Source organism: Dromiciops gliroides, chromosome 2, assembly GCF_019393635.1.
Source record: "Dromiciops gliroides isolate mDroGli1 chromosome 2, mDroGli1.pri, whole genome shotgun sequence".
Lineage (NCBI taxonomy): Eukaryota > Metazoa > Chordata > Mammalia > Microbiotheria > Microbiotheriidae > Dromiciops > Dromiciops gliroides.
Window position 1 is genome coordinate 45,477,336 of NC_057862.1, and position 27,479 is coordinate 45,504,814.

A 27,479-nucleotide genomic window follows, 5' to 3' on the forward strand; every position below is an offset into this window, starting at 1 on the left:
CAAGATGGGGTCCCCAAATCGTAATCAATTCTTACACAAGTATTTCTCACAGTTTTTCTAAACTGTTCTGTAAGGCTGAAAGACAACAGTTTGGTTTTCTGGGTTTCTACAGAAGTTTTGACAAAGGCTCTAAATTATGGGAGTGTTTTTGTATTATAGACAAGGACTAGTCTGAAAAAGGCTAAAATAACTAACTACCTTGCCAGTGAGAAAATCCCTAAGCTAAAAGGCATGAGGAATCGTGGTTGAAAACACCAGTCCTCGAGATGGGAGCTGTGGAAATTTATTGTGATTTGGGTACCCTGCCTTTGGGCTGAGATGAAAAAGCCTTAGGCCCTCAGGGGTTTTTTCTGTGTAAGAGGGGCTAGGGCCCCTCCCCCTCCATTTCAGCTTCAGGGAGGCCTCTGAGCTGGGCTAAACTGCGCAGATGAAAACCCTGAGCCACAGGTGTGGCACGGCACGGCCCATTTGCACAGCGAAAAGGCCCACGAAAACCCTCAGGGATGCTGGGGTTTGCTTCGCCCAGCTCCAGCTGCAGGCTCATGAAGCATGGGGCTTGGTCGGCCCTGGGGGCAGCAAGCCTGGGTTTCACCTGGGAGAGCAGGTTAATAAAAAGGGTGCTGACAAGACAGAAGGGGGATGTTTCAAGGAGGTTGGAGAAAGTGAAGTTGGAGAAAGAGAGGTTGGAGAAGACAGACTGGGAGGCTGCTAAGGAAACTGAGGCTACGTAAGGAGGGGGAGATGGAGAAAAAGCTAAGAGCAAAGATGTTGGGGGACTAAGAGAATGCAAGGAGATCTGTGAGAGAGAGACACAGGGGTTCAGCGCGGTAGCACAGAGAGGAAAGTTAGACGGTAAGGGGGGGTTGACAAAGTGAAAGGGGCTTGGAGTTAGAAGAAAGGAGGGGAGCAGTAAAAGCGAAGCAGGGGAGCTGGAATGAAGGAGAAAAAGAGTGAAAGTTGGAGAATGCTGGAGCATACCCTAAGGCAAGAGGCAGCAATAGCCCTTATATTAAAAACAGTTTGTATAATTTGCATTTCTTAACCCTTATCTTTTACATTGATTTTTATAAATAAATTCTGCTTTGATTATTTAGTTAAGAGGCTTCTTAATCTTTTACTTATCATTTTGGGAGGAAGTTTTAAACGGCCCATATTAAATTAATAGCAGTCAGATAGCCAGCCAGTCTAAAGTCCCCAGATTAGTCCTCCAGTTAGATTAGTCCTCCAGTTAGATTAGTCCTCCAGTTAGATTAGTCCTCCAGTTAGATTAGGCCTTCCAGTCAGATTAGCCCTAGATAGTTAAAATATTCTTACAGAGCTATCCTAGCATTGTTCTGTTTCATGTTGAAATTTTCTTAATGCTAGTTTTCAGCAAAACAAAGAACAGTGAGTCTTAGTCCACTTTGTATTTTGGTTTGAGTTAGCTTCTTTAAAAAAAAAAATCACTTTTTTTTTTATTGGTGAGGCAATTGGGGTTAAGTGACTTGCCTAGGGTCACACAGCTAGTATATGTTAAGTGTCTGAGGTTGGATTTGAACTCAGGTCCTCCTAACTCCAGGGCCAGGGCTCTATCCACTATAAAGGGTTTTTGTTTTTGTTTTTGTTTGCAGTGAGGTTTAAGTGACTTGTGCAGTGTCACAGAGCTAGTAAGTGTCAAGTGTCTGAGGATGGATTTGAACTCAGGTCCTTCTGAATCCAGGGCCAGTGCTTTATTCACTGTACCACCTAGCTGCCCCCAAAATCACATTTTTATTGATATCTTTTGTTTTAATGTCAGCTTCATGTCCAAACTATATCCCTGGCCCTATTCTTTTTTGGGGGGGTGGGGGGCCGGGCAGTTTGGGTTAAGTGACTTGCCCAGGGTCACACAGCTAGTAAGTGTCAAGTGTCTGAGGCTGAATTTGAACTCAGGTACTCCTGAATCCAGGGCTGGTGCTTTATCCACTGTGCCACCTAGCTGCCCCCCTGGCCCTATTCTTACCCAGAAAACCATCCCTTGTAACAAAGATTAAAAAAGATAAAAACAAAATTCAGTCCAGCAAAACCCACTAACAAGCAAATCTTTAATTAAAGACAACTCAACTGTTTGGACTAGGCTGAAAATTGCCATGACTTAGGCTTCTTAAAAATACTTCATATGGTCTCTTCTTATTAGAATTTGGTAGCGATGACTGAGAAAGAACAGAACATAAATTTTTCGACTTTGGTTTACCGTGTTCTTGATTACCCTGACCAGTGGGGGGCAAGTATGTCTGCATAGGCTTCCCCTTTGACAAGTGAATGTCAGGTAGGCAAACTTCTCCACCTTTTGCCTCCGGAAACCAAACAGACTTCTAGGTAGTCCCAGTGAATCGAGCACAGCATTGCCTAAGCAACAGGCCACCAAGTGCTAGACCCCAGGGGCCCTTTAGAGTCTTTTGCCAGACTCTGCTGGTGCCTGGTTCATCCTTTACCATGAAGGGAACAGATACTTTGGTAAAGATTGTGACAACCAGACCATTTTTGTATGATTTTCTAACCAGATCAAGAACAAAAAGCAACATTTTCTCAGAAACTGTTGGTAAATATGTCTATGTTGTGTCCCAGTGTTTAAGTAGACTTCAGTAGGAACATTATAACAGAGAATATGACTTATTTAGAGAAAAATAAGTAGGGTTCTAAGAGAAATATCAGATCCAGAACAAATGAGAACACATTTTAGGTGAGAAATAACATGACACTACAAACTGTACATTTTTTACATTCCACAAGGAAAATAATAGAGAAATTTATCATCAAGATTCCTTTTTTCCTTAATCTGCACCAGGAGAGGCCAAGAAAGAAGGAAACCAAAAAACCCACTTGGTCTGTATTTGGCACACAGAACTTTTTTAGGGAAAAGTTTTGGGAAAAGTTTCAAACAAGAGCCGAGATTTTTGTAAGAAGTTGCTGTAGGCTGGGCCCATCTGAGGCCCTCTGCTTCTTGCCAGGGGGCCCGAGCTCCTTTGTTGAAGGCTGCACCTTTGATTGTGGGCTTCCCCGGCTTTCTGATATTTGATTCTTAAGTCACCAGGTTGCTACACTGTTTCTCACTTTTGTTGTTGCCTCACAACCTGCTCTTCTTCCCCTCATCCCTCACACTACTGAGGGATTTGGGGATTCTGAAATTATGTACAAGATTATAAATCATCAGCAGTCCATGGAAAAAACTTTTCAAGCTGAGGCCCCTCTGGCCAGAGCCTTGCTGTGTCCTTCCCCTTTTTGGGGCCCCTGCCCCATCCATGGATCCTGATTGGATTGGAATTAGGGAAGTCTGGCTAGAAGGACTCCTCTACTTATTTGCTATATGAGCTTGAGCAAGTCACTTTCGCTTTTTTCCTTCACCTCTTGTAAAATGAAGCAATCAGACTGTTAGATATCTAAGCTCGTGTCAGCTTGGGATCCTTCGATCTTTTGCCTAATTCAACTTCAACTTACTAGGTTTTCCCCACCCCCTTCTTTCTAAAGGAGGGAAGAGACATGTCCAGCCCTTCCTTCTCTCCTCCCTTTTTTGTCTTGCACCTAATAGACTCAGAAGCACATAGATAAGTAAGATGGCAATCATTCTGTGCCAGCCATAGTGGGCTTCTTGTGTTTAAAGAGCCTTGTTCCTTGGCAAGCCCTTCTGATCCCTTCTGACTTGATCAGGAAATCAGATTCTTTAAAATGAAGTCCTTACTAATCACTTCCTTAATTAACTAGATAAAAGTAAAAGAAGGTGTGATAAACCCAACAAATATAAGCAGGTAAAGACATTGTCACCATCATCCCGAAGCCACATAAACACTCTAAAAAGTCACAATGACCCTCCCTTTTAAACATTATGAAGCATCCTCTAGTCATTTTGTACGTAATGTTTATGTGGAAACAGCTATATTTACAGGAGTTTTAAAAATTAAAGACTGAATAGAAATGCAATATAATCCAAATCCCATTGTGTCAAACCTGTGAGTCAAATCTCTGAATAGCAGATTCTCAAGCCCTACTCAGGAGTTCACTTCTTTTAAGTAATAATATTCAGTGAATAATGAAATTCCAGGAATACCAATGAATGTGAACTATCCTTTGGCAAAGTGCTAGAATTTTATGTTTATATATCTTGCAGCATTGTGCATATTGACTCATGATTTATGGAGGTATAAATAAAAGTTAATTTAAAGTAGTTTTTTAAAGTATGGCACAATTCAAAAGAATTACCTATAAAAATAGAGCCTTTACACTAAAATCTATTCTAACCTGACAAAATACTTAAATCATCACCAATGCCTATGGCCAAAGCAGTTTATTTTGGTACCAGTGTTTTTATCTGTTGGTGGGTATGATTTTCCTTAAATAAATAATTTGCTTATTTTAATTCATGATTAGGTATTTAAACTTTGGCCTACCTGAGAACCTTGCTAAACATCTTTTTCACAAGCAAATTCCTCAAAATTTTAAGCAGAAATTTATTTCTCACTTTTTTAGACACAGGTGAAAAGGATCCAATTAAATTTAAAGAAATTATTGAAAAAGGGTTAACCTTTAGTGTGAACATTCTGTCCCATGTAAGGGGCTAAAATTCTAGCTAGTCTGTCTAAAATATCTAATGAGTGGTCGCCAATAAATTGTAAGCTTTAGCAAGAGTTAGACTTTTAAGCATTTATTAAGGAGAATAAGAATTTGGTAAAGAGAGAAAGGCCTAGATTCATCTATCTATTAAAGGGAGAGAGCATTTCTCACTCCACTCTCTACCAGAGTCCTGATGAAAGAGAGCAAGAGCACCGGCCTCGCCCCCTTTTCCTCCCACCAGCAAACGTCACTTCCTGACGCCAAAGAGCCGGATGTCTTGCCCTCAGATGCCTTCTCCTCATGGCGGAGCTTTGCTACAGTAAATTTCCAGCAGGTGGCGTCATTCCAGTTGTTACACCCAGCACCTTAGTAAAAGGAATAAATGATACTGGCAGTGTCTGATATTTCTCCATAAGGCACATAAATGTCTGAGTCACAAATAGGATGTCATGGCAATGTCTCATTGGTTGGATCTGAAGAAGAGGTGAGAGAATAGTTTACTTTCCACATTCCTTTGTTTTAATACTATTCAGCAACTTCTTGAGTAAAGCTAAATACAGTGCCTGGTATACAGTAGGCACTTAATACATGCATTGTGGATTGAGATTATCATTAGGCAAACAGCAATATGGTTTGGTAATTTCCAGAGATTATATGAATAGTTAAAGTATAATCTTAAATTTAAGATGACAGTGATATATTGAGCATCCCAATATGAGTAGTCAGTCAGTAAGCATTTATTAAATTCTTGCAGTGTGCCAGGCATCGTGCTAAGTGCTGGGGATATAAAGAAATGTTAGCGAATATGTGCTTAAAAAACCCCAAACAAACCTTGCTTTAAACCACATGATATTGATGTAAGAACGACTCCTAAAAAGCTTTGGCTCATCTAGCATCTGTTTAGTTTACAGGATGTTGAAACTGAACAAATTGTAATTTTTTGTTTGTTTGTTTTTGCGGGGCAATTGGGGTTAAGTGACTTGCCCAGGGTCACACAGCTAGTAAATGTTAAGTGTCTGAGGCCGGATTTGAACTCAGGTACTCCTGACTCCAGGGCCAGTGCTCTATCCACTGCACCACCTAGCTGCCCCTACAAGTTGTAATTTACAGTGAGCCTTTGGGTCCCTAGAGGAGCCTTGTCCATTCCTATGTATGACATCTCCCTCTGTAGACAATGACAGTAGATATATTTGGCTCCCAGTATTTTCTTGTTTTGTTCTACTGTACAGTTGGAAGGAACCTTGGGGATAACCTAATACCACGTTTTTACAGTTTCAGCAGGTGGTCATTCAACTTCTGTGTGATCAACCAGTGATGGGGAACTTCATGAGGTTGCCTCTTCACTTGTCTAATAACTGTGTCTGTTAGGAAATTCATTCTTACCTCTGCTTCTTTCCCCAATTTCCAGTCATATTAGTTATGTTATATTACAAAGGGTTAAATAAAAGAAATCTCATCTTATCTTATCTAAAAGGACCTTAGAAATCAGAAAGTTTGAGGACTGATGAATGTGTCTAACTGCTCTTGAAAACAGTTTGTAATTATGCTAGAAAAGTGGTTAAATTGTTCATTCCCTTTGACCTCAGTAATGCCCATTTATACTTTGAAGAGGTTAAAAGAAGTCTCATAAATTTCTAGATATTCATTACACATTTTATAGTACCAAAAAAAAAAAAAAAGGAAACAAAATAAATGTCCATCAGCTGGGAAGTGACTAAAACTGTGGTGCATCAATATAATGGAATATTGTAGAGCCATAAGGGATGATTTATATGAAGAATTCTGATAAGTTTGAAGAGAGTAAATTAAGCAGAACCTAGAAAACAATATGCACAAACTCCACAGTAACATAAAGGAAAACAACACAGTTCATATCAGTGAATCAAAACTTTGGTTTCAGAGGGACTGATGATAAAACAAGCCTCCCTTTTCCTGGTAGAGAGTAAGTGCAAAATGAGGCATCTCTGGTCAGACATGGCCAGTGTATCTATCCATTGTTTCGCCTAGTTATACTTTGTTACAAAGGAGGGTTTTGTAGGGGTGGGATTATTGGGAAGTCAAGTCAACAAGCATTTATTTAGTGCCTATCATGTGCTAGGCACTGTACTAAGCTCTGGGGATACAAAGAAAAGCAAAAACAAACAAAAAGAAACCAGAGCCTTCTATCAAGGAGCCCGCAATCTAAGATATATAAGAGGGAAATTGGGGATAATCTCAGAAGGAGGGCACTGTGAGAAGGTGGGTCTTGAGACTTGAAGGAAGTGATAATTTGGGGGGAAGCATCAATAATTCCTCCCTTCCTTCCTACCTCCTTCCCCTCCCTTGCTCCCTCCCTCCTTTCATCCTTCCTTTCAGCAACTGGGGTTAAGTGACTCACTCAGGGACACACAGCTAGTGAGTGTCAAGTGTCTGAGGCCAGATTTGAACTCAGGTCCTCCTGACTCCAGGGCCCGGTGTTCTATCCACTTCACCACCTAGCTGCCCCAACAATTTCTTAAAAGAGAGTTTGGGGGGGCAGCTAGGTGGCGCAGTGGATAAAGTACCAGCCCTGGATTCAGGAGGACCTGAGTTCAAATCTGGCCTCAGACACTTGACACTTACTAGCTGTGTGACCCTGGGCGAGTGAGTCACTTAACCCTCATTGCCCCTCCAAAAAAAAAAAAGAGAGAGAGAGAGAGAGAGAGGGGGTTTGGAATATTTTTGTCGTGACTTGCGTTCTAGACTTTTGACCATTTTTGTTTACCCTTCTGAATATATATATATTTATAGCTGCTCTTTTTGTGGTGGCAAGGAATTGGAAATTGAGGGGATGCCCATCAATTGGGGGATGGCTAAACAAGTTGTGGTATATGAATGTGATGGAATACTATTGTGCTGTAAGAAACAATGAGCAGGCAGATTTCAGAGAAACCTGGAAGGACTGACATGAACTGATGCTGAGTGAGATGAGCAGAACCAGGAGAACATTGTACACAGTATCAACAACATTGTGTGTTGATCAACTGTGATAGACTTGACTCTTCTCAGCAATATGATGGTCCAAGATAGTTCCAAAGGACTCATGATGGAAAATGCTCCAAATCCAGAAAAAAAACAAAACTGTGGCATCCAGATGCAGATTGAACCATACTATTTCTTTTTTTTTTCTTTTTTGAGGTTTTTCCCTTTTGTTCTAATTCTTCTTTCACAGCATGACTAATGCAGAAATGTTTAATGTGATCGTACATATATAACCTATATCAGATTGCTTGCTGTCTTGGGGAGGGGGAAGGAGAAAAATTTGAAACTAGAAATCTTATAAAAACAAATGTTGAAAACTATTTCTGCATGTAATTAGAAAATAAAAAAATATTTTTGTGACGAAAAAAAAAATTAGCTGCTCCTAAAGCAGGTCTCCCACATCCTATACTTGGGCACCTGATTTTTTGAACCCAAATATAGAGCTGTATGTTTATCCTATTTTGTTTCACCCTGTTAAGAATACTTTAAAAAGGTTTATTCTCAGAACACTTCCATCAAAAAACAACCCTGGGCAGCTAGGTGGCACAGTGGATAGAGCATTGGCTCTGGAGTCAGGAGTACCTGAGTTCAAATACGGCCTCAGACACTTAATACTTACTAGCTGTGTGACCCTGGGCAAGTCACTTAACCCCAATTGCCTCACTAAATAAAACAAACAAAAAAACAAAAACAAAAACCAGACCAACCCTGTGGGTCAGGTAGTACAAGTACTATTATCACCATTTTACAAATGAGGAAACTGAAACTCAGTTAGTTATAGAGTCGTAAATCTGGTTGTGGAAAAAACCTGGGTGATCAATGAGTCCAACTTTCTTATATCTGGGAAATTGCAAAGCTGGAACTTGAACTCAGGTGTTCTTACTCCCAGGTCTAGTTACTCGTTCTATTGTGCTTGTTGTCTGTCAGTCCAGATCACTTTGAATCTTGATTCTGCCTCCCAAAGTTTCCCAGATCTGTGTATCTGCCAATTTAAAAAGTATACTGCTTTATTTCTGAATGCATTTAGCATTTTCAAATCAACATCGATTAATTCCTCAAGGCAATTTTAAAGCCAACTTTGAACTTGTAGGAGTGAAAACTCCCATCTGCAAAAAAAAAAAAAAACATCTATATTAAAACAACAAACGAATTCTTTGATTGTATTAGCATTTATGTGAGTATGACAAGTAAAATGTCATTAAAATGCCAGTGCAACATACTTAATATTGTAACTTTTTTATTTATACTGTAGAATATAGTTGCAAAGATTGTCTCCAAGAAGTAATTCTGTGAAATATACTGTAAAATCCCTAAAGATGTTCACAGATAAGACTTTTCTAGTAGAGTTATACCATATGAAAATAAATGATTGAACACCAGATCTTAATCATATAAGTTTGGATGTATTATTTAAGATGTATTTTCTTTTTTTTTTTTTTACATATAAGGTATTTTATTTTTTCCGTTACATGTAAAGATAGTTCTCAACTTTTGTTTATACAAGCGTTACAATTTCGGATTTTTCTCCCTCCTTCCCCCCTCCCCTAGACAGCAGGTAATCTAATATAGGTTATATCTATATATCTATATACATATACATATAGATATATAAGATGTATTTTCTATTTGGATATTCAGATCCTTTGTCATCATCCCCACTTATGCAGACTGTTATGTTTACAAATAGAAGAAGAAATATGGGACTGTGGAAGGATGAGGAGACTTGGGTTTTAGTTTGATTGCTTCAGCACATTGTTCCCCTTCTCTGGGTCTCAGTTTTCTCATCTATAAAATTAGAAAGTTGGAATAGGTCTTTATAGTCTTTCGGTCTCTCTTATGATTTCATTATGTATGTAGAAAAAAATGTCTATCCAAATGTGTTTCTCTTCACTAAACATCTCAGGAGAGCAGAATTTCTGAAATGATTTTTGTTTTTTGGTTGGGCCCATTCCCAAAGAGCTGGATGGCCACGGGAGCATTCAGCAGTTTCCAATATATTCACATTTTATTCCATCATGTTCCAGAGGGAAAGATGCCATTCTGACAACCTTGGTCATTTGTCTCCTATCTAACAGCATCAAAGCCTGTCAACTGTAATAATGGGGAAAAAAGAAAAGAATTAGGGGGCAGCTAGGTGGCGCAATGGATAAAACACCAGCCCTGGAGTCAGGAGTACCTGAGTTCAAATCCAGCCTCAGACACTTGACACTTACTAGCTGTGTGACCCTGGGTAAGTCACTTAACCTCCATTGTCCTGCAAAAACCAAAAAAAAAAAAAAACCAAACCCAAAAAACCCCAAAAAAACAAAAACAAAAGAATTATTTTCTTGGGAAATACATATTTAAGGCAGGCAAAATTTGACAGTGTTTTAGGGCACCGCAAAGACATCGTGCTTGTAAGTTGGCTGTGGTGCATTGCCAATGATGACTTTCACCTAAGAAAAAAGACCAAATCTTGCGTGAGCTGATGATGAGTGAGATGAGCAGAACCAGAAGAACACTGTACACGGTATCATCAACATTGAGTGTTGATCTACTGTGATGGACTATATTCTTCTCACCAATGCAATGGCACAGAAGAGTTCCAGGGAACTTGTGATGGAAGAGGATCTCCAGATCCAAGGGAAAAAAAAAAAACTGCAGAGTATAGATGCTGAATGAACCATACTATTTCTTTTGTTTTTGGAGCTGTTGTTTTTTTCTATTTTGAGGTTTTTCATCATTGCTCTGATTTTTTCTCTTATAACATGACTAATGCAGAAATATGTTTAATGTTATTATGTGTATATATATATAACCTATATCAGATTACCTGCTGTCTAGGGGAGGGGGGAGGGAGGGGAGGGAGGGAGAAAAATCTGAAATTGTAAAGCTTGTATAAACAAAAGTTGAGAACTATCTTTACATGTAACGGAAAAAAAATAAAATACTTTATTAATTAAAAAAAAAGGTAAAAAAAATGAAAAAAAGAAAAAGAAAAAAAAGAAAAAAGACCAAAGACTATATAACCTGTAAAAGACTGTATAGCTCAGAAAAGAGATTCATGAGGGAGAGATAACTAGATGGACAGTCCACGTGTTCCACTGGTGTTCTGGAAATAGTAAAAAGAACTTTAAAAATCACTGAGCACTTGAATTTCTCTTCCTCCTCCTCCTCCTCCTCCTCCTCCTCCTCCTCCTCCTCCTCCTCCTCCTCCTCCTCCGCAATTGGGGTTAAGTGACTTGCGCAGGGTCACACAGCTAGTAAGTGTCAAGTGTCTGAGGCCAGATTTGAACTCAGGTCCTCCTGACTCCAGGGCCAGTGCTCTATCCACTGCGCCACCTAGCTGCCCCTATTTAAATATCTTCTGTGGAGCATGGATAGAAAGTCATGGATTATACAGGATGAGAAAGCATGGAAGGATCAGATTGGTCACAATGTCAGTGTGCATATTTAAGGCCTTTTTCATGAAGGCAGTGTGGTGGTAGTTGTGTGTGTGTGGGAGGAGGTATAATACTAGGTTTGATTGAGATCCCACCTTCCATCCTTTGTGTGTCACCCCAGAGATGTCACTTATCCCTCTGAACCTTTACTCCTTCATCTGGAAAAATGGAAATAATAAAATGGGGCTGGCACCAAAGGGGACTTCAAATGAGATACCAGGTGTAGGATGCTTTGTAAACTTTGAAGCACTCCATAAATGCAAGTGGATATCATTCACTTAAAGATTGATGAGGGCTGGTTTGTAGATACAGATGGGTAGGGTGATCTAGATAATTATTCTAGAATCCTAGGTTCATGGATAGAGAGCTGACGGGCCAGCTACTCCAACCTCCTTGTTTTACAGGTGAGGAAACAGAGGATTAGGGAGGCTGAGGGATTTGTGCCAGGTCACAGAAGTAATAAGCATCTGAGGCAGAATTGGAACCCAGTGCTCTTTCCATTGCACAGCATGGCCTCTCTGGAGTTTTTGTAACAAGTGGAATTAAGATGATTTAAAAAATTGTCATAAATTTTCTGATCTCGCCCTATTATGCATATTCTTTCAAGCCCACTCTCCCCCTTACCTCTCTTCTACCCTAACACACACACACACACACACACACACACACACACACCTCTCATTCTTAATTCAGCCAAGTGTGGTAAATAGCCCTCCTTCTCAGCTTTCCCCACCAGTCTCAGCTTATTTCAACACTCTGATACCATTTTCACAGGTCTGTTCCAAGCTCTTATATTCATCCTCTGTAACTGGCTCTTGATTCCACTTTCTGTATCTATTTTTGAAAAAAAAAAAAAAAAAACCTACCTTAGTTAATGAGTTCTCTGTGCATCCACATCAGGCTCTATAGACAATTCCTGTTTTTCTTCCTCGCTGAAATTGTTTCTCTTTGTATCTTTGGCATTCTATCTTCAGGGTTTCCCATTCCTCTTAGACTTCCTTTGCAGAATTTAGTCTGTGAGATCCTACCTATCCTATCTCTGAACTTTTTGAAATCTTTGCCCAAATCTAGGGTTCATGTTGGGCCATACCAAGCTTACCTCTCTTTCTCCACTCATTTGTTTCCATTATTTCCACTTCTACAGCCATTTGCTCCATGTGTTCCATGACATGATGTTTCTTATTGTTCTTGGACCTTTGATGAAAACCTACTTCTTTATTTGAACCTGTGTGCCATTCTTCCACATAGCTTTGTCTTTTAGTTTTGCTTAAGGCAAAAAATGTCAAGTTGAGATCAGTCCATTTCCAGTAATATGTCCACTCGTTGAACACTGAACAAGGATCTCTTAGCCAAGTTATTTTTCTATGTGGTGGAAAAACTATGATTCTTAGCCCCTCTGCTATCTTTTCTGTCACTTGATACCATTATTGTAAAAATCCAGGGGGGATAGAACTGAAAGCCATTTTGTACATTTGTTTCATGAGTTGCCATGGCGAATGAATTCATTGCCAAATGGTCAACCTAATAATGATGAGCTTCTTTGTACCTAGCTACCTAGGCTGGTCCTTGGAAGGTAGACACCTAGTCCTTTGCTTTCACTGGTAGAACCTGACAGAGCTTGTGTGACTAATATAGCTTTTGAGGACCCAAGGTTTACCACCAATGTACCAAAAGATCTTTCAAATGGTCAAAGGATAGCACTTTTTTCAAAATTACTTTGCTCTTAGGCTTATCTGACTGGCACACTGCAGAGGTTCTTGAATTTGTTATAGCTTCAGTTAAATTTTGTTCAGTTCTTTTTTTTTTTTTTTTTGGTGAGGCAATTAGGGTTAAGTGACTTGCCCAGGGTCACACAGCTAGTAAGTGTCAAGTGTCTGAGGTCAGATTTGAACTCATGTCCTCCTGACTCCAGGGCCTGTGCTCTCTATCCACTGTACCACCTAGCTGCCCCTGTTCAGTTAATTCTTTTTTGGGGGACCGGGGGGAAGTTCCTTTAATTTTTCAACCATTCAGGATATTCATTATCATCAGATCTATTTTTTTCACCAAATGACCTATTTCCACATTAGTTCTAATTTTTTTTTTACTTCCTAATTGACACCAATATAATAGCCACCTTCCATAATATAGTTCTGGGTTCTAGTCCCGGTTCTTCAGGTTGCTATCTATAACCTTGGACAAGCTACAGTACCTACAAATGCTTGATATCTTGACTTCTCCCTAGTTGTTACATTTCTCTTCTGTAAAAGAGGAGACATATACATAGACATTCATATACACATGTACTTACATATGTATACACATATACACGTTCAGTTCATTCTTAAAGGTATACTGTATGCAAAGTCCTATTCTTCTAGGCAGCATAGTTTAAAAAAAAACACAAAACTTCACATTCCCTACTCTTTGTCTTCTTTCTGGTTTCCTCTCTTGGGCACGACACAGCTATTTTATGTGACTTGAGTCCCCAGTGAGTTCCTAGGAGTTCAGGGTCTCTAATGCCCCACCCCTTCCACTCTTCCCACTCAGATAACAACAGTGGGAAAAAGCATTCCCTGTTTCTGGAGCCATGTGGTTCTAGTAGGGCTCTTAGCTAATTAGCTCAGCCACCTTGGGCAAATCAGGATCCTTCCAAGCCTCAGGTTCCTCATCTGTAAAATGAAGTGGTTTCACTGGGTGATGTCTAACATCCACTCTAACTTAGGGATTCCATGGTCTCTGATGGCTTGCCTAACTCTGAGCCTGTTATCCTCCCAGATCTCATCTGCTTTAAAATTACATGCACAGAAATAAGAAGTCACACTGTACTCTACCCTTTTCAGTATTGAACATCTAGAGCATTGTGTTCAATTTGGGATGATACATTTTTTTTCCTTCCTTCCTTCCTTCCTTCCTTCCTTCCTTCCTTCCTTCCTTCCTTCCTTCCTTCCTTCCTTCCTTCCTTCCTTCCTTCCTTCCTTCCTTCCTTCCTTCCTTCCTTCCTTCCTTCCTTCCTTCCTTCCTTCCTTCCTTCCTTCCTTCCTTCCTTCCTTCCTTTCTCTCTTTTTTTCTTTCTCACAGGGCAGTGAGGGTTAAGTGACTTGCCCAGGGTCATAAGGCTAGTAAGTGTCAAGTGTCTGAGGCTGGATTTGAACTCAGGTCCTCCTGAATCCAGGGCCAGTGCTTTATCCACTGAACCACCTAGCTGCCCCCTGGATGAAACATTTTAGGAAGGATGTTAATAGTTGATAAAAGGATTTTTGATAGAGTATCCAGAGAAAAGCAACCAGGGTAGGAAAAGGCCTTGAGCTAATGTCATGTGAGGATTGGTTAAAGGAATTGGTAATGTTTAGTATAAAATAGAGAAGTCCTGAGCGGTTGGGGGAAGGATAGGGAAGAATAGCTGTCTCCAAATATTTTAAGGACTTTCATGTGGAAGAAAGGCTAGTCTTATTCTACTTGGCCTCAGAGATCATAACTTGGAACAAGGGGTAGAAGTTTCAAAGAGGCATATCTAGGCTTGACAATAGGAAAAACTTTCTAACAATTAGAGCTATTCAACAGTTCATTGGGCTTCTTTGGAAGGTATTGGCTTTCCCCTAGTCTGAGGTCTTTAAGAGAGGGTTAGATGACCAGTTGTCAGGCATATTGTAGATTGAATCCATTTTCAGGTACAGGTTAGACTAGATGCTCTGTAGATAATTAAAATTAAGCACATTAAAAATGTGTGCAAAAGACTGACTATATACTATTAGCTTGAAGAATTTTTAACTCAAAAACAAGATCTTGGAAGAGTCATGTTCAATTTACTGTCTTGGTAGGAAACAACAATGGTTTAGTAGAAAGCTGTTTTGTGTCAGAAAAGCTGATTTCCAGGCTTGACTTCAGTTAATTCCTTTTTTTGTTTGTTTTTTTGTTTTTGTTTTTTGGTGAGGCAATTGGGGTTAAGTGACTTGCCCAGGGTCACACAGCTAGTAAGTGTTAAGTGTCTGAGGCTGGTTTTGAACTCAGGTCCTCCTGAATCCAGGGCCAGTGCTCTATCCACTGCACCACCTAGCTGCCCCGGTTAATTCCCTTTTTGTATGTACTGTCAGTAATAGATTAGGATCACATAAAATGTTATTTTGATTTAAATAAGTTATGGATAGTTGACAGTTTAAACACTAGATCTGAGGATCTTACATAAATTCTGAGTCAGGAAACAACATACAGAGTGGAAAGAGAGTAATGGCTCAGGATCCTGGGTTCTGGTCCTCTGCCCATAACTATTTCTCCTTAAGTGTCACAGCCTTTCCACTTCCTGATTTGTTGAATGAGGATAATAACAACTACCCTGGCTACCTTATGGGTTGTTGGAATGATTAAATGAAATAATAGACAGTAAAATACTTTTTAAGAAGTATACAGGCAAGCTTTCTCCTGGTAGACTAATACAGTGTGATGAAATAATGAGATTTCGCAGATACTCAAAGACCCACCTGGAGATTGATCTAGACTGATTGAATCAAGTGAGAGTGATTAACTGCTGATTAGCCTACTTCAAGTTAACTGGATTGTAATCACACCTTGAGAACACCTTCAGAACCAATGGATTTGGATGATGCCAACCAATCAGCTTGAAGCAGTGTGTAAGGACCGCCTCTGTTCCAGACCTATAAAAAGCTTCCACAAGGAGTTTGCTGGAGAGAGTTCGTGATTGAAGCAGGCTTGTGTCAGAGGACTTGAGGAAGAACCAGACCAGGCTGGAACTCTAGGCTAAATAGGCTTTTTTCTTAACTTTCTGAACTCTATGGGAGTATCTGTATGCTTTAATAAATGTTTAATGCCCAAGGACTGGTGCTAAAGCTTCTAATTTAAGGCGACCACAATTTAGATTTTAAACATCACAACAGGCTCCTGGAGAGTAGGGACTTTTTCCCCTTCTGCATCCCTGGCCTCTGCCTGGCACAAAGAGGGTACTTCATAAATGCTTGTTGACTTGTGTTACATAGAATTCATTTCATAGAAACAATGTTACAAATGAACAGTTAGTTGAATGATGTCACAGCAGAGTTTGCTGATGGTACAGTGAGGTTTATTCATAGTTTAATAGTCACTCTTTTGCGAAATTATATTGGTTCGGAGATTGTTCTGTGAGATGTGCCCTTAAGGTGCTATGTAATTTAAGATAATAATAGTAAATGTGTTTTTTATTATTGAGGTTTGATTTAAGGGTGATTTGTGATAATTATGAATATACAGTAAAAACTTGATTAAGCAGAACCTTTAAATAACTGTAATTTTTTTTTTCTGAACTCCACTTTTAGGAAAAAGAGGCACACAACAAGCAAACAAGCTGATAACAGGGATTTAGCCACACAAAGCAACTTCCAGCATATAACCTTGGGTCAGTACAGACTTAGCCCAACTCCTATATCCTCTGCATCTCCATCGGTGTAGTCCTGGACAGGGAGAATTCATGTTCTCAGTGATGATAATAATACCATACTTGCTCTACAATTTGTTGTCCTTTCCAGAGTGAGTTCCCATTCATCATCTCCTCTGAATCCACAACACTCTACAAATCAGAGAAAGAATTTGTGATCCTTCTCAATAGACACATAAGGAAATGAAGGTGTGGAGGGGTAAATCATACATGACATCACTGGTAGAGCAGGGCCTAGGGTCCCATCCCTTGGCTCTCTTTATTATAGCTCTTTTTGCTCTGCCTTCTTGTTGTCCAAGTTCGAAACACTGAAAGAACTTCCTTCAGTACTTAGGAAGAGAGTAAATGGAACTAATACATTTTTTCTTTTCCCCTTCCCTTCCCTTCCCTTTTCCTTTTCTTTCCTTTCCCTCCATCTTTTCCTTCTTTACTTCCTTTGCCTTGATTTTTTGTTTTTATACCACAGACATTTCCCTGAAATCCTGCTGCCATTCTGTAACAAATAAAAAATACTGAAGCCAAACTATCAGACATAACCGACCATGTCTGATAGTTTATATCCTACTTCACATCTACTGCACAGTCTCTACTGAGAGGAGGCAGTGCGTTTTTTGTCATCAATTCTTGGGAACCTTAATTGGTCTTTACAATTAATTAAACTAATAATTTCAGAAAGATTTTCAAAAGTAAGAATTCAGAGAAAGGATTCTTTTCCCTTAACCCTAATTTAACTATAACAGCATTGTTTTGGTTAACTTTAAAAATGGGGGGGGGGGCACAGTGCGGCACGGCGGGGAAAGGGGATGGATTCCATACTATAGAATCATGAGTTTGACTTTGATTACTGTCAAAATTCTAGTATGTATTGTGGACACAGTTTATCGTATTTCCTTCTTGCTTCACTCTTGTAGAAATAAATATTAAGAAAGCAGTTTAAAATAATCTTAGTCCAAAACCTTTAGATGAATATGAAAGAATGCTTGTTAGTCTTTCTATAACTCTTAATTCAGAAAGTGTTCTCCTTTAGCCTAGGAAGGATTCACCTGGAAGTAATTAGGTTGGTGGTAGGACAAGGGAAAGGTTCCCTGATTGATCCAGTTAAGATTAATAATAGTCTTGGTCCTCCATGCCCTGAAGGGAATTAGAGTGATGGACTGACTAGGACATCTCTTGAGTTTACCTTTGATCAGGTAGAAAGAAGCACTCTTATATGAATGTAATGGAATACTATTGTGCTGTAAGAAACGATGAGCAGGAGGAGTTCAGAGAAACCTGGAGGGTCTTGCGTGGGCTGATGATGAGTGAGATGAGCAGAACCAGAAGAACATTGTACACAGTATCATCAACATTGAGTGTTGATTACTGTGATGGACTAGATTCTTCTCACCAACGCAATGGTACAGAAGAGTTCCAGGGAACTCATGATAGAAGAGGATCTCCAAATCCAGGAAAAAAAAAAAGAACTGTGGAGTATAGATGCTGATTGAACCATACTATTTCTTTTGGTTTTGGTGCTGTTGTTTTTCTATTTTGAAGTTTTTCCTCATTGCTCTGATTTTTCTCTTATAACATGACTAATGCAGAAATAAAAATAAAATTTTTTTTAAATTAAAAAAAAAAGAAAGGAACACTCTTGAAGGGATTGGTTAAAGGGGAATTGAATGGTTTTAGAAAAATGACTCTTCAGGGGTGTTCTGTTTGATGAAGCAAACTCTTCCCTACCACATGGAGTATACTACAAAATGTTCTAATTATAAAGGGGTGGTTTATGAATATTTAGAAAGGGAAGCAGTGATTACTAAGAGCCAATATGAGAACAGCTCATGCCAAACTAACCTTATTTCATTTTTTTTTTGACAGGGTTACTAGATCAGGGAATGCCATTAACATAAACTTTGATTTTAACAAGGCATTTGATAAAGCCTATTATGACATCCTTGTGGACAATATTGGGGAATATGGGTTAAATGATAGTATATTTAAATGGCAAGAGGACCTGGTTAGATGACCAGACCAGTAGAGTATTTCTTAATTGGTTGTTGCCAAAGTGAAGGGAGGCCCTTAACTGACTGATTCAGGGATCTGCCCTTGGCTCTGTGGTAGTCAGTATTTCTGTCAGTGATTTAGGTTAGTCAGCAAGTATTAAGCCCCTACTATGTGTCAAGCACTGTAGACATTGGGGTTATAAATGCAAAGAATGAAATAATTGCTATGAAAGTGTGATCAAATTTTCAGATGATACAGAGCTAGGGATTTATAATGTTGAATGACAGATCCAGGACCTAAAAAAAGGTGTCAGCAGTCTGAGCTGGTAGGTTGAGTTGAGTAAGATGAAATTTAATAGGGATACATATAGAATCCTACAGTTAGGTTAAAAAAAATCAACTCTTTAAGCATGATTTGGGGAAAAGCTTGGCTTACATAGCAGTATATATGTGAAATGATCTACAAATTTTATCTGAATGTGGGTGAGTTGCATGATAGGTCTAGTGGGTTCAGACTTGTTATTCCATTGGTGTGGGGAACTGGCTCAGCTCCTTTCTGAGTCTTACAGAGTTGCTGAGGGAATTCTCTGAATTAAGTGAAGAGTTTGGTGATTTGCTTATGAAAACACAGCTGTGGCTGAGACAGAACTGGAACCTAGGTCTTCTTGACTCCAAGGGTGACTCTAAACATGATTGTAGGCTGTAGATAAAGCCTAGCATGACTCTTTATGTAGGAGAAAGCAAAAACAAAAACCTACCTTTTTTTAAGGATCTTACAACTAGTTATGTTCATAATACCCCTTATAGACCTCATTTGCAGGAGTAGTTGGATAAAATGATATGGCTGTAGTCTGAAATGGTAGAGGATGGTTGTCTTTGAGTCTGTTTGAAGGACTTTTACGTGCAAAAAGGGTTAGACTTGTTTTGCTTGACTCCAGGGAGCACAGGGAACAGTGGGTAAAAGTGGCAAAGAGGCATATTCTATCTTAATATAAGGAAACATTTGCTAAGAATTGGAGCTATCCCAAAGAGGAATGTGCTGTCTTGGGAGTTAGTGGGCTCTCTATCACTGGATATCTCAAAGGAAAGCCTGGACCATTCTTTGTGGAGGGGGTGTGTAGTCTGGTATTGGACTAGATGTACCCTGGGAGGTTTGTTTCTTCAAACTTGTAGAGTCTCTGATCCATCCTGGAAACATCTAGTGAATCAAGGCTATACTCTAGTACTCCGAAGATAGGGACAAGGTGGCCCAGACAATTTCTATTACGGACTACTCTTTCCATCTTGTACAACATTTATATACATGTAATATTTTCTTAAAATTATTGCCGAGGACAGTCTTGCTTGAAGGACATGTTTGGTGGGGAGGAATGGGATGTCACTGTCAGTTACCAACTTCAGTTTTCTTTTGATTTACCTTGGTGGCAGTGGAAGTAGTGTAAATTTGGTGGGCAGTTTACTCATTGTACGTAAGTGTTTCAGCTTTTTTATTTTGTTTTGTTTTGTTTTGCTTTACCCTGATGATCATTTAATTCACAATTATGATATAGTGGGAAAAGCACTAGATTTGGAGTTAGAAGTTGTTGGTGTTGAGGCATTCAGTTGTGTCTGATGCTTTGTGGCCTCATGGACCATAGCACTCCAGTTCCCTTTATCTTCCATGATCTCCCAAAGTCTTTCCAAAATCATTCTCGTTGCTTCCATGACACTCTCTATCCATCTCATCCTCTGCCATCCCATTCTCATTTTGCCTTCAATCTTTGTCAAAATCAGGGTCTTTTCCAATGAGTCTTGTCTTCTCATTATGTGGCCAAAGTATTTTAACCTTCCAGTGAGTAGTCTGAGTTAATTTCTTTATGTATTGACTGGTTTTACATCCTCGCTGTCCAAGGGACTCTCAAAAGTTGAAAGTGTTGATTCTGTCCACAAACCATAGCTTTGACTTTATGGACCTTTGTGGGGGTTTTATTGTTGTTGTTTGTTGTTTGTTTGTTTTGAAGAGCAATGAGGCTTAAGTGACTTGCCCAGGGTCACAGAGCCAGTAAGTGTCAAGTGTCTGAGGCTAGATTTGAACTCAGGTCCTCCTGAATCCAGGGCTGGTGTTTTATCCAGCACCACCTAGCTGCCCCTGGACCTTTGTTGGCAGGATGATGTCTCTGCTTTTTAGTATGCTGTCCAGATTTACCATAGCTTTCCTTCCAAGGGTCTTTTAATTTTATGGCTACGGTCACTAACTACAGTGATCTTTGAGCCCAAGAACGTAAAACCTGATACTGCATTTATTTTCCCTTTGTTTGCCAGGAAGTGATGGTACCAGTTGTCAGGATCTTCATTTTTTTGATGTTAAGCTTTGAGCCAACTTTTACATTCTCCTCTATCACCCTCACCAAGAGGCTTCTTAATTCTTTCTGCCACCAGAATGATATTGTCTGCATATCTGATATTATTGATATTTCTCCTGGCAACCTTTATTCTGGCTTTTGATTTGTCTAGCCTGGTATTTCACATGATATAACTCTGTATATGTGTTAAATAGGTAAGATGACAATATACAGCTTTGTCATGTCCCTTTCTCAGTCTTAAACCAATCAGTTGTTCCATCTTTGGTTCTAATTGTTGCTTCTTGGCCAGTATACAGGTTCCTTAGGAGACAAGTAAGATAATATTCTCTTTGAGAATTTGCCACATTTTGTTGTGATCCACACAGTCAGAGACTTTAGTGTAGTCAGTGAAGCAGAATTAGATGTTTTTTCTGGAACTCCCTTGCTTTCTCCATAATCCAGTGAATATTGGCAATTTGGTCTCTAGTTCCCCTGCCTCTTCAAAAATCATCCTGTTCTTGTGGTGATTCTCGGTTCACATATTTCTGAAGGCTAGATTTCAGAATCTTATGTATAACCTTGCCAGTATGTGAAATGAACTCAATTGTTCAGTAATTTGAACATTCTATGGCATTGCCCTTCTTTAGGATTGGGACATAAACTGATCTTTTCCAATCTAGTAGTGCAGCATTTTAACACCATCATCATTTAGGATTTTAAATAGCTCAGCTTGGAATTCTGTCACCTCCACTAGCCTTATTGTTATCAGTGCTCCCTAAGGCCCACTTGATTTCATTCTCCAGAATGTCTGGCTCTAGATCAGTAACCACATCATTGTGGTTATTGGTGATGTTAAGATCTTTCTTATATAGTTCTTCTGTGTATTCTTGAGATGTTTTAAATCTCTTCTACTTCTGTTAAGCCCCCACCATTTTTGTCTTTTATCTTACCCATTTTTGCATGAAAAAACATTTCCTTGATATCTCTTATTTTCTTGAAGAGATATGTCATGCCTATATGGTCTGAAGGTTTTCTCTACTTTCTTCAATTTAAGGCTTAGTTTTGCAATAAGAAGTTCATGATCTGAGCCACAGTGAGCTCCAAGTCTTGTTTTAACCAACTGTGTAGAGCTTCTCCACCTTTGGCTGTGAAATATATAATCAGTCTGACTTTGATATTGACTGTCTGGTGATGTCCATGTGTGGACTCATCTTTTAGGTGGTTGAAAAAGAGTATTTGTTGTGACAAACAGTTGATCATCTTTTTTTTTTTTTTTTTTTTTTTTTTTTTTTGCGGGGCAATGGGGTTTAAGTGACTTGCCCAGGGTCACACAGCTAGTAAGTGTTAAGTGTCTGAGGCTGGATTTGAACTCAGGTACTCCTGAATCCAGGGCCAGCGCTTTTAACCACTGCGCCATCTAGCTGCCCCCAACAGTTGATCATCTTGACAAAACTCCATTGATCTCTGCTCTGCGTCATTTTGTATTCAAAGGTCAAATTTGCCTACTATTCCAATTATCTTTTGGTTTCCTACTTTAGCATTCCAATCCCCTGTAATGAGTGTGGCATCTTTTTTGGTGTTTTTCTAGAAGATGTTGTAGGTCTTCAGAAAAGTGGTCATCTTTGGCCTCTCTGGCATTGCTGGTTGGAGCATGGACTTGTATTACTGTGATGTTGAATGGTTTGCCTTGGATTTGAACAGATAGTCCATCATTTGTGAGATTATACCCTAGTATTGCTTTTTCTGTTTGTTTGTTTTTGGTTTTTTGCAGGGCAGAGGGTTAAGTGACTTGCCCAGGGTCACACAGCTAGTAAGTGTCAAGTGTCTGCGGCCAGATTTGAAATCAGGTCCTCCTGAATCCAAGGCCAGTTCTCTATCTACTGCGCCACCTAGCTGCCCCCCTAGTATTGCTTTTTAAAACAATTTTATAGACTATAAGGGCTACTCCATTTCTTCTAAGGATTCTTGCCCACAGTAGTATACGTACTAATCACCTGAATTAAATTCTCCCATTCTCATCCATTTGAGTTCATTGACCAAGATATTGGCGGTTAATCTTACCGTATAACCAAATCTAGCTTATCTTGGTTCATGGATCTTATGTTCCAGGTTACTATCCAACATTGATCTTCACAACATCAGACTTCCTTTTTGTCACCAAATGCATCCACTGCTTTTGGCTTTGCCCCAGCCTCTTCATTAATATTGGAGCTACTTGTAGTTGTTCTTCGATCTTCCTCAGTAGTATGTTGGATACCTTCCAGCCTGAGGGGTTCGTCTTCCAGTGTTATAGCCATCCAGGTCAGGGTGGAATCAGAAGACCTGAGTTCAAATATTAGGGCTCTGCCACATTTTAACTTTGGGCAAGTCATTTCACCTGCCTAAATCTCAGTCTTCTCATTTGTAAAATGAGGGTTGGGTTTTGGCATATGTGATCTTTATAGTCCCCTCACCCATTGTATGAATTGATATGCCTATCATTTTTCAAAGATATTACAAATAACTAATTCTCAGTGGCACCTGTGAAAGATGATAAGTAATAGTGGCCCCTTTTGCAGAGGTGGGTGAGGTAGACTGTCATGGCCATTGTTTGAAATAATGAAGATAGAGTTTTCTGCCCTCTGGGTAGAATCTACTATTTGGGGGTCATCATCAGTTTTTAATTTGCCTATTCTTTAGGAATAAAGACATTCCTAAGACTTCTAGGTTCCCCTTATCTTTGAGAATTTCCCACAAGAGTTATACAGTTGAGAGGTTTATTCACATCCAAATAATAGAACTATTAAAAGGTATTTACAAGCAGCAATTAGGTGCTAAAATTTTGGTAGCCAAAATCTACGATAAAGTTGAAAATGAGTGTTTCCTTATCTACTTGACCCATTGCCATTCCACAGTGGGCCTAGTGACCCCTAGTGTTCACTTCTGGAAAGTGTAAACCCTTTTAAGTGGAGCCTTGAAGCTAAATACCTTCCAAGGTGAAAAATGTATGTCTAGATCTCCAGGGAACAAGCCTACAAAGTAGGCCACATTTTATCTGGAAGTTTTAATAAATAAGACTTCTGAGTCTGTATAAATATGGAAATAAAAAGCCCTTTCCCTCATCTTGGTATATTGTATAAAACCCAGACAACATTTTTTCCCACATTATTTCCCATTCTTATCTTGCTTCTCTGGTTGGTAAGTAGCAGTTTGCCTTGTTTGACAAAAAGGATATTAGATGTTGTGGTTTGGCTTAAAGGCACTGTGGTGATGCCCATTGGAGATTTTTATTTTGGTAAGCTTTGGCTTTAACACCAATGTGAGGAATTCAATCTGGCTAATATTTGGTACAAAAGAAGGAGATTTCAAGGAGGCTTGATATCAGGTGGGGGCAAAGAGGGAATGGATAGAACCAATCAGTGATAACTCCAAGTTTAAGAGCCGGGAGAAGGGTACTACCAGCCAGGGTTTTGTTATCTGTGTAGATACATTTGAAACGCAAATTGTAATACTTCTCCGTCTTAAGTTGAAATGGCAGAAAAACTCATTATCTGGTGGCCATCTTTCTAGTATCTAGCCTCTCTAAACTAATTTCTTAGTCTTCAGATGTCTTGAAGCTCTTCCAGCTCAGAAGAGTTGGTAGAATCTATCCTCCACTGGCATATCCTTGGGGAACCTAGAATTACTTACCTGACTCACTTGTGTAGAGAAAAGAGTCACAACACACCATTTATCATGACAGCATTTTCTTCTCACTTAAGGTAAAGAAAATCGCTCCAGAACCGGAACAGGGGGAATGGGACTTGGCCTCAGGATGCTGATGCAATTCCTTCTAATGGTTGTGAATCATACCTCTCCTCTTTTGTTATTTTACTTTCTAAACATCCCTTTTCCTTGTGGGGAAAAAAGTGAGCAGTATTGGTTCTGGATTTGTGTTCAGTCTCCAAGGCTGACATGGAAGCCTGAGCTTCTGTGGTTGCTAAGGTTACCTGTGAAGCCTTAGAGCCAGAGAAGGGAGTAAGAAGACATTTTTTCAAGTCCTAGTGACTTCTCACTGTTGTTTTAAACCAGAATCATATTGGTGATCTCTGCATGCTCTGCAGTAATGCCTCTTTCCTTGTGCAAAGTGTCAAACATATTGGCCCATGGTTGGCTTCTCATCATCTCATATGTGGACGTTGTTTTATAATTCAGCCCAATTTTCAAAGGTTGAATTACTTTAAATTATTCAGAGCTTCCCCAGACTATCTACATGTGAGATTAACCACATCATGTAAATGACAGTGATAGTCTTCCTGAAATCCATACCTGTGTACAGTGCTTCTCTCTAACCCCACATTCACTGGGAAGGAAAAGGGTGGAGGGAACACAGGGTGATTCCTTCAGGCTAAGTTATCATTTGGGAAGGTCAGCTATTCCAAGCTACCAGGAGTGAAGAAAAAGCAGAGATCCTGTATATGCATTAAGGTAGCTACAGTTTTTCACTCCAGATTTTTTTTTCTATATCTCTTTTTATGTTTTTGTACTCAGGTAACATTCTTTTTGTTCAATACTGATAAGAAAGATGTTGACTTGACATAATGTTATTTGTAAATTACTGTTTAGTCTGAGTATAAAACAAGAAGAGAATATCTGACAATGACATTTTTTGGTTTTGTTTTGGCAAAATATTCCACTAGCCCCAGAGTTTCCTATCTTGGAGAAGCAGAACTGGTTGATACATCTTCATTACATCCGCAAAGACTATGCAGCATGCAAGGTAAGCTATGCCCTGAGATATTGATTTGAAAAATGAGAGGCAGAGAAGTTTGAGGGTTATAAATTATTTTAAAAGATCCTTACTCCATTCTCTATCACTAAAGATGACATGACAGCTGACCATTCCTGAAAGTGCCCCAGATATATTTAGAGCTTTTCTTGTGATCTAAATCAGAGGAGAGGCTGAAAGCCTTTCCATTTCTTATAAGGGTTTAAGATCTCAGACGGGCTACGCCAAAAACATCAAAGAGTTTCCTGTACTTTAACAGGTTATTATTGTGTAATTATGGGACCCTAAGGCAAGAATGTCTCTTAAGTCATCCAGCCACTTGTGAAATCATGTAGGAGCCTCTTCCTCTCTGTTCTCTAGCACCTTTGAAAAGTGGGAGTTCTCTTCTAGGCCTTTCCAAAGAGTAGTTCTGACTGCCTGACTTTCTTTAAGCACACAGGTGTGGCAGTTTTTAAAATCCAAATGTTCTTGCTATCTAGAGCATCCTGGACTATCCTGCAGGGTAGCATTCCTCCCTTCCCTCACCCACTTTTTTTTTGGGGGGGTGGGGTGAGGCAATTGGGGTTAAGTGACTTGCCCAGGGTCACACAGCTAGTAAGTGTTAAGTGTCTGAGGCCGGATTTGAACTCAGGTACTCCTGACTCCAAGGCCGGTGCTCTATCCACTGTGCCACCTAGCTGCCCCTCCCTCACCCACTTTTTGAAGAGATTCTTCGTAATGCCATCCCGGGTTCTTGTTCCAGCCAGTCTTGTACAGGGAAGGAAAGAGGAAATGGCCTTCTAGGAGCACACAAAGGCAAAGCCAAAAGTTTCCTTTGGGGGACTTCTTTTATTTTGAAGGTCCCCTAAGCTCCAGACATTCAGGTATTCAAAGAGGACTCCACCAAGGGAAAAATAACCCAGAGCTGAACCTTAAGAGGGCTAAAGTGACAGACAACTAGTCCTAGTTACTTTCCCCACTAAACCTTTAAGTAGCTATCTTACAAGGGGTGGAGGGGTAGGGAAATGAAATATTGCCTTAAAGAAATCCTTGATCTTAAAGAATAGGCATTTTTAGCATAAACAGATCCTATATTGGCATTCACTGTTTTCTGTATTGCCTTAAAAAGTGGCACATAGGCAATAGAAATGACACCAATACCAATTAGAATAATTTCATCCAAAAGTTAAACTAATAGAAACTAATTACTTTTGCAAAGAGGCCAAAGGAGCCCTTAATGTTCAAACATTGAACTTATCACTTAGGGAGATAGCTCCTGAACACTCAGTTAGATGATAAGCTTCCATTTTACCAGCATTGCTATATGACAGTAAGACCTAGAGCACTTATGGCTCTGCAGGATTAAAGAAGAATATCGCACAGTCAGTCAGGGTAATGGAAAGGTGCATAGTGGGTATGAGCAGGCTGTACCATGTAACCTTCAGGGTCATCCAAGGAAGAACAAGAGTCAAGGATGTCATTAGGAATCCTGTAACACAAAGAGAACGTGGTCTGGTCATGCAGGGAGAGTGAGAGGTGATCCGGATGGCCAGAGGGCTCCACTGTGGCACACTGTCAGTAAGACATGGGCAGGATGGGCAGGTGTGAACAGGTGGCAGTCTGCATCATTGGAGCAAACTCTAATCAGTGAGACCACAGATCCGGCCGAGTATTGTATTTTAAGGCTATTTTCCTCATTTTGAAGGACCTTAATCCCATTATGGTGAATCTCATTTAATAGAGAAAACAATTAACACAGAAGATGTTACCTTCGTTTTGTTGATTCCTGTTGCTTTTTATATTATAGACATTTCTTGATTCCCCTACCCTCATGCCATTAGATATCTTGGAAGGTGTTTGCCCTGTTATTACCATCTTCCTTGTTGATTCATCTGCCTATGCTTGAGGCTTTGACAGAGTTTTCTTCCTGATGAAATCTTTGATAGTTTCAATCTTTTTTTTTCTTATAATTCCTCTTGGGGCAGCTAGGTGGCGCAGTGGTTAAAGCACTGGCCCTGAATTCAGGAGTACCTGAGTTCAAATCCGGCCTCAGAC

At 39.6% G+C, this 27,479-nt stretch overlaps 1 protein-coding gene across 3 annotated transcripts in view; it reads left to right on the plus strand.

Annotated features, from left to right (window-relative positions):
- The window catches only part of BBS4 (Bardet-Biedl syndrome 4), a 67,346-nt gene that overhangs the window by 20,866 nt on the left and 19,001 nt on the right, over positions 1-27,479 (plus strand). For 2 of the 3 annotated variants that reach the window (XM_043982447.1, XM_043982445.1), the window contains exon 3: positions 25,357-25,436. In XM_043982447.1, coding sequence (XP_043838382.1) covers positions 25,357-25,436 — 80 coding nt within the window. Of the gene's footprint in view, positions 1-16,273; positions 16,354-25,356; positions 25,437-27,479 lie in introns of all 3 variants that reach the window. The other variant, XM_043982448.1, reaches the window with a different exon arrangement.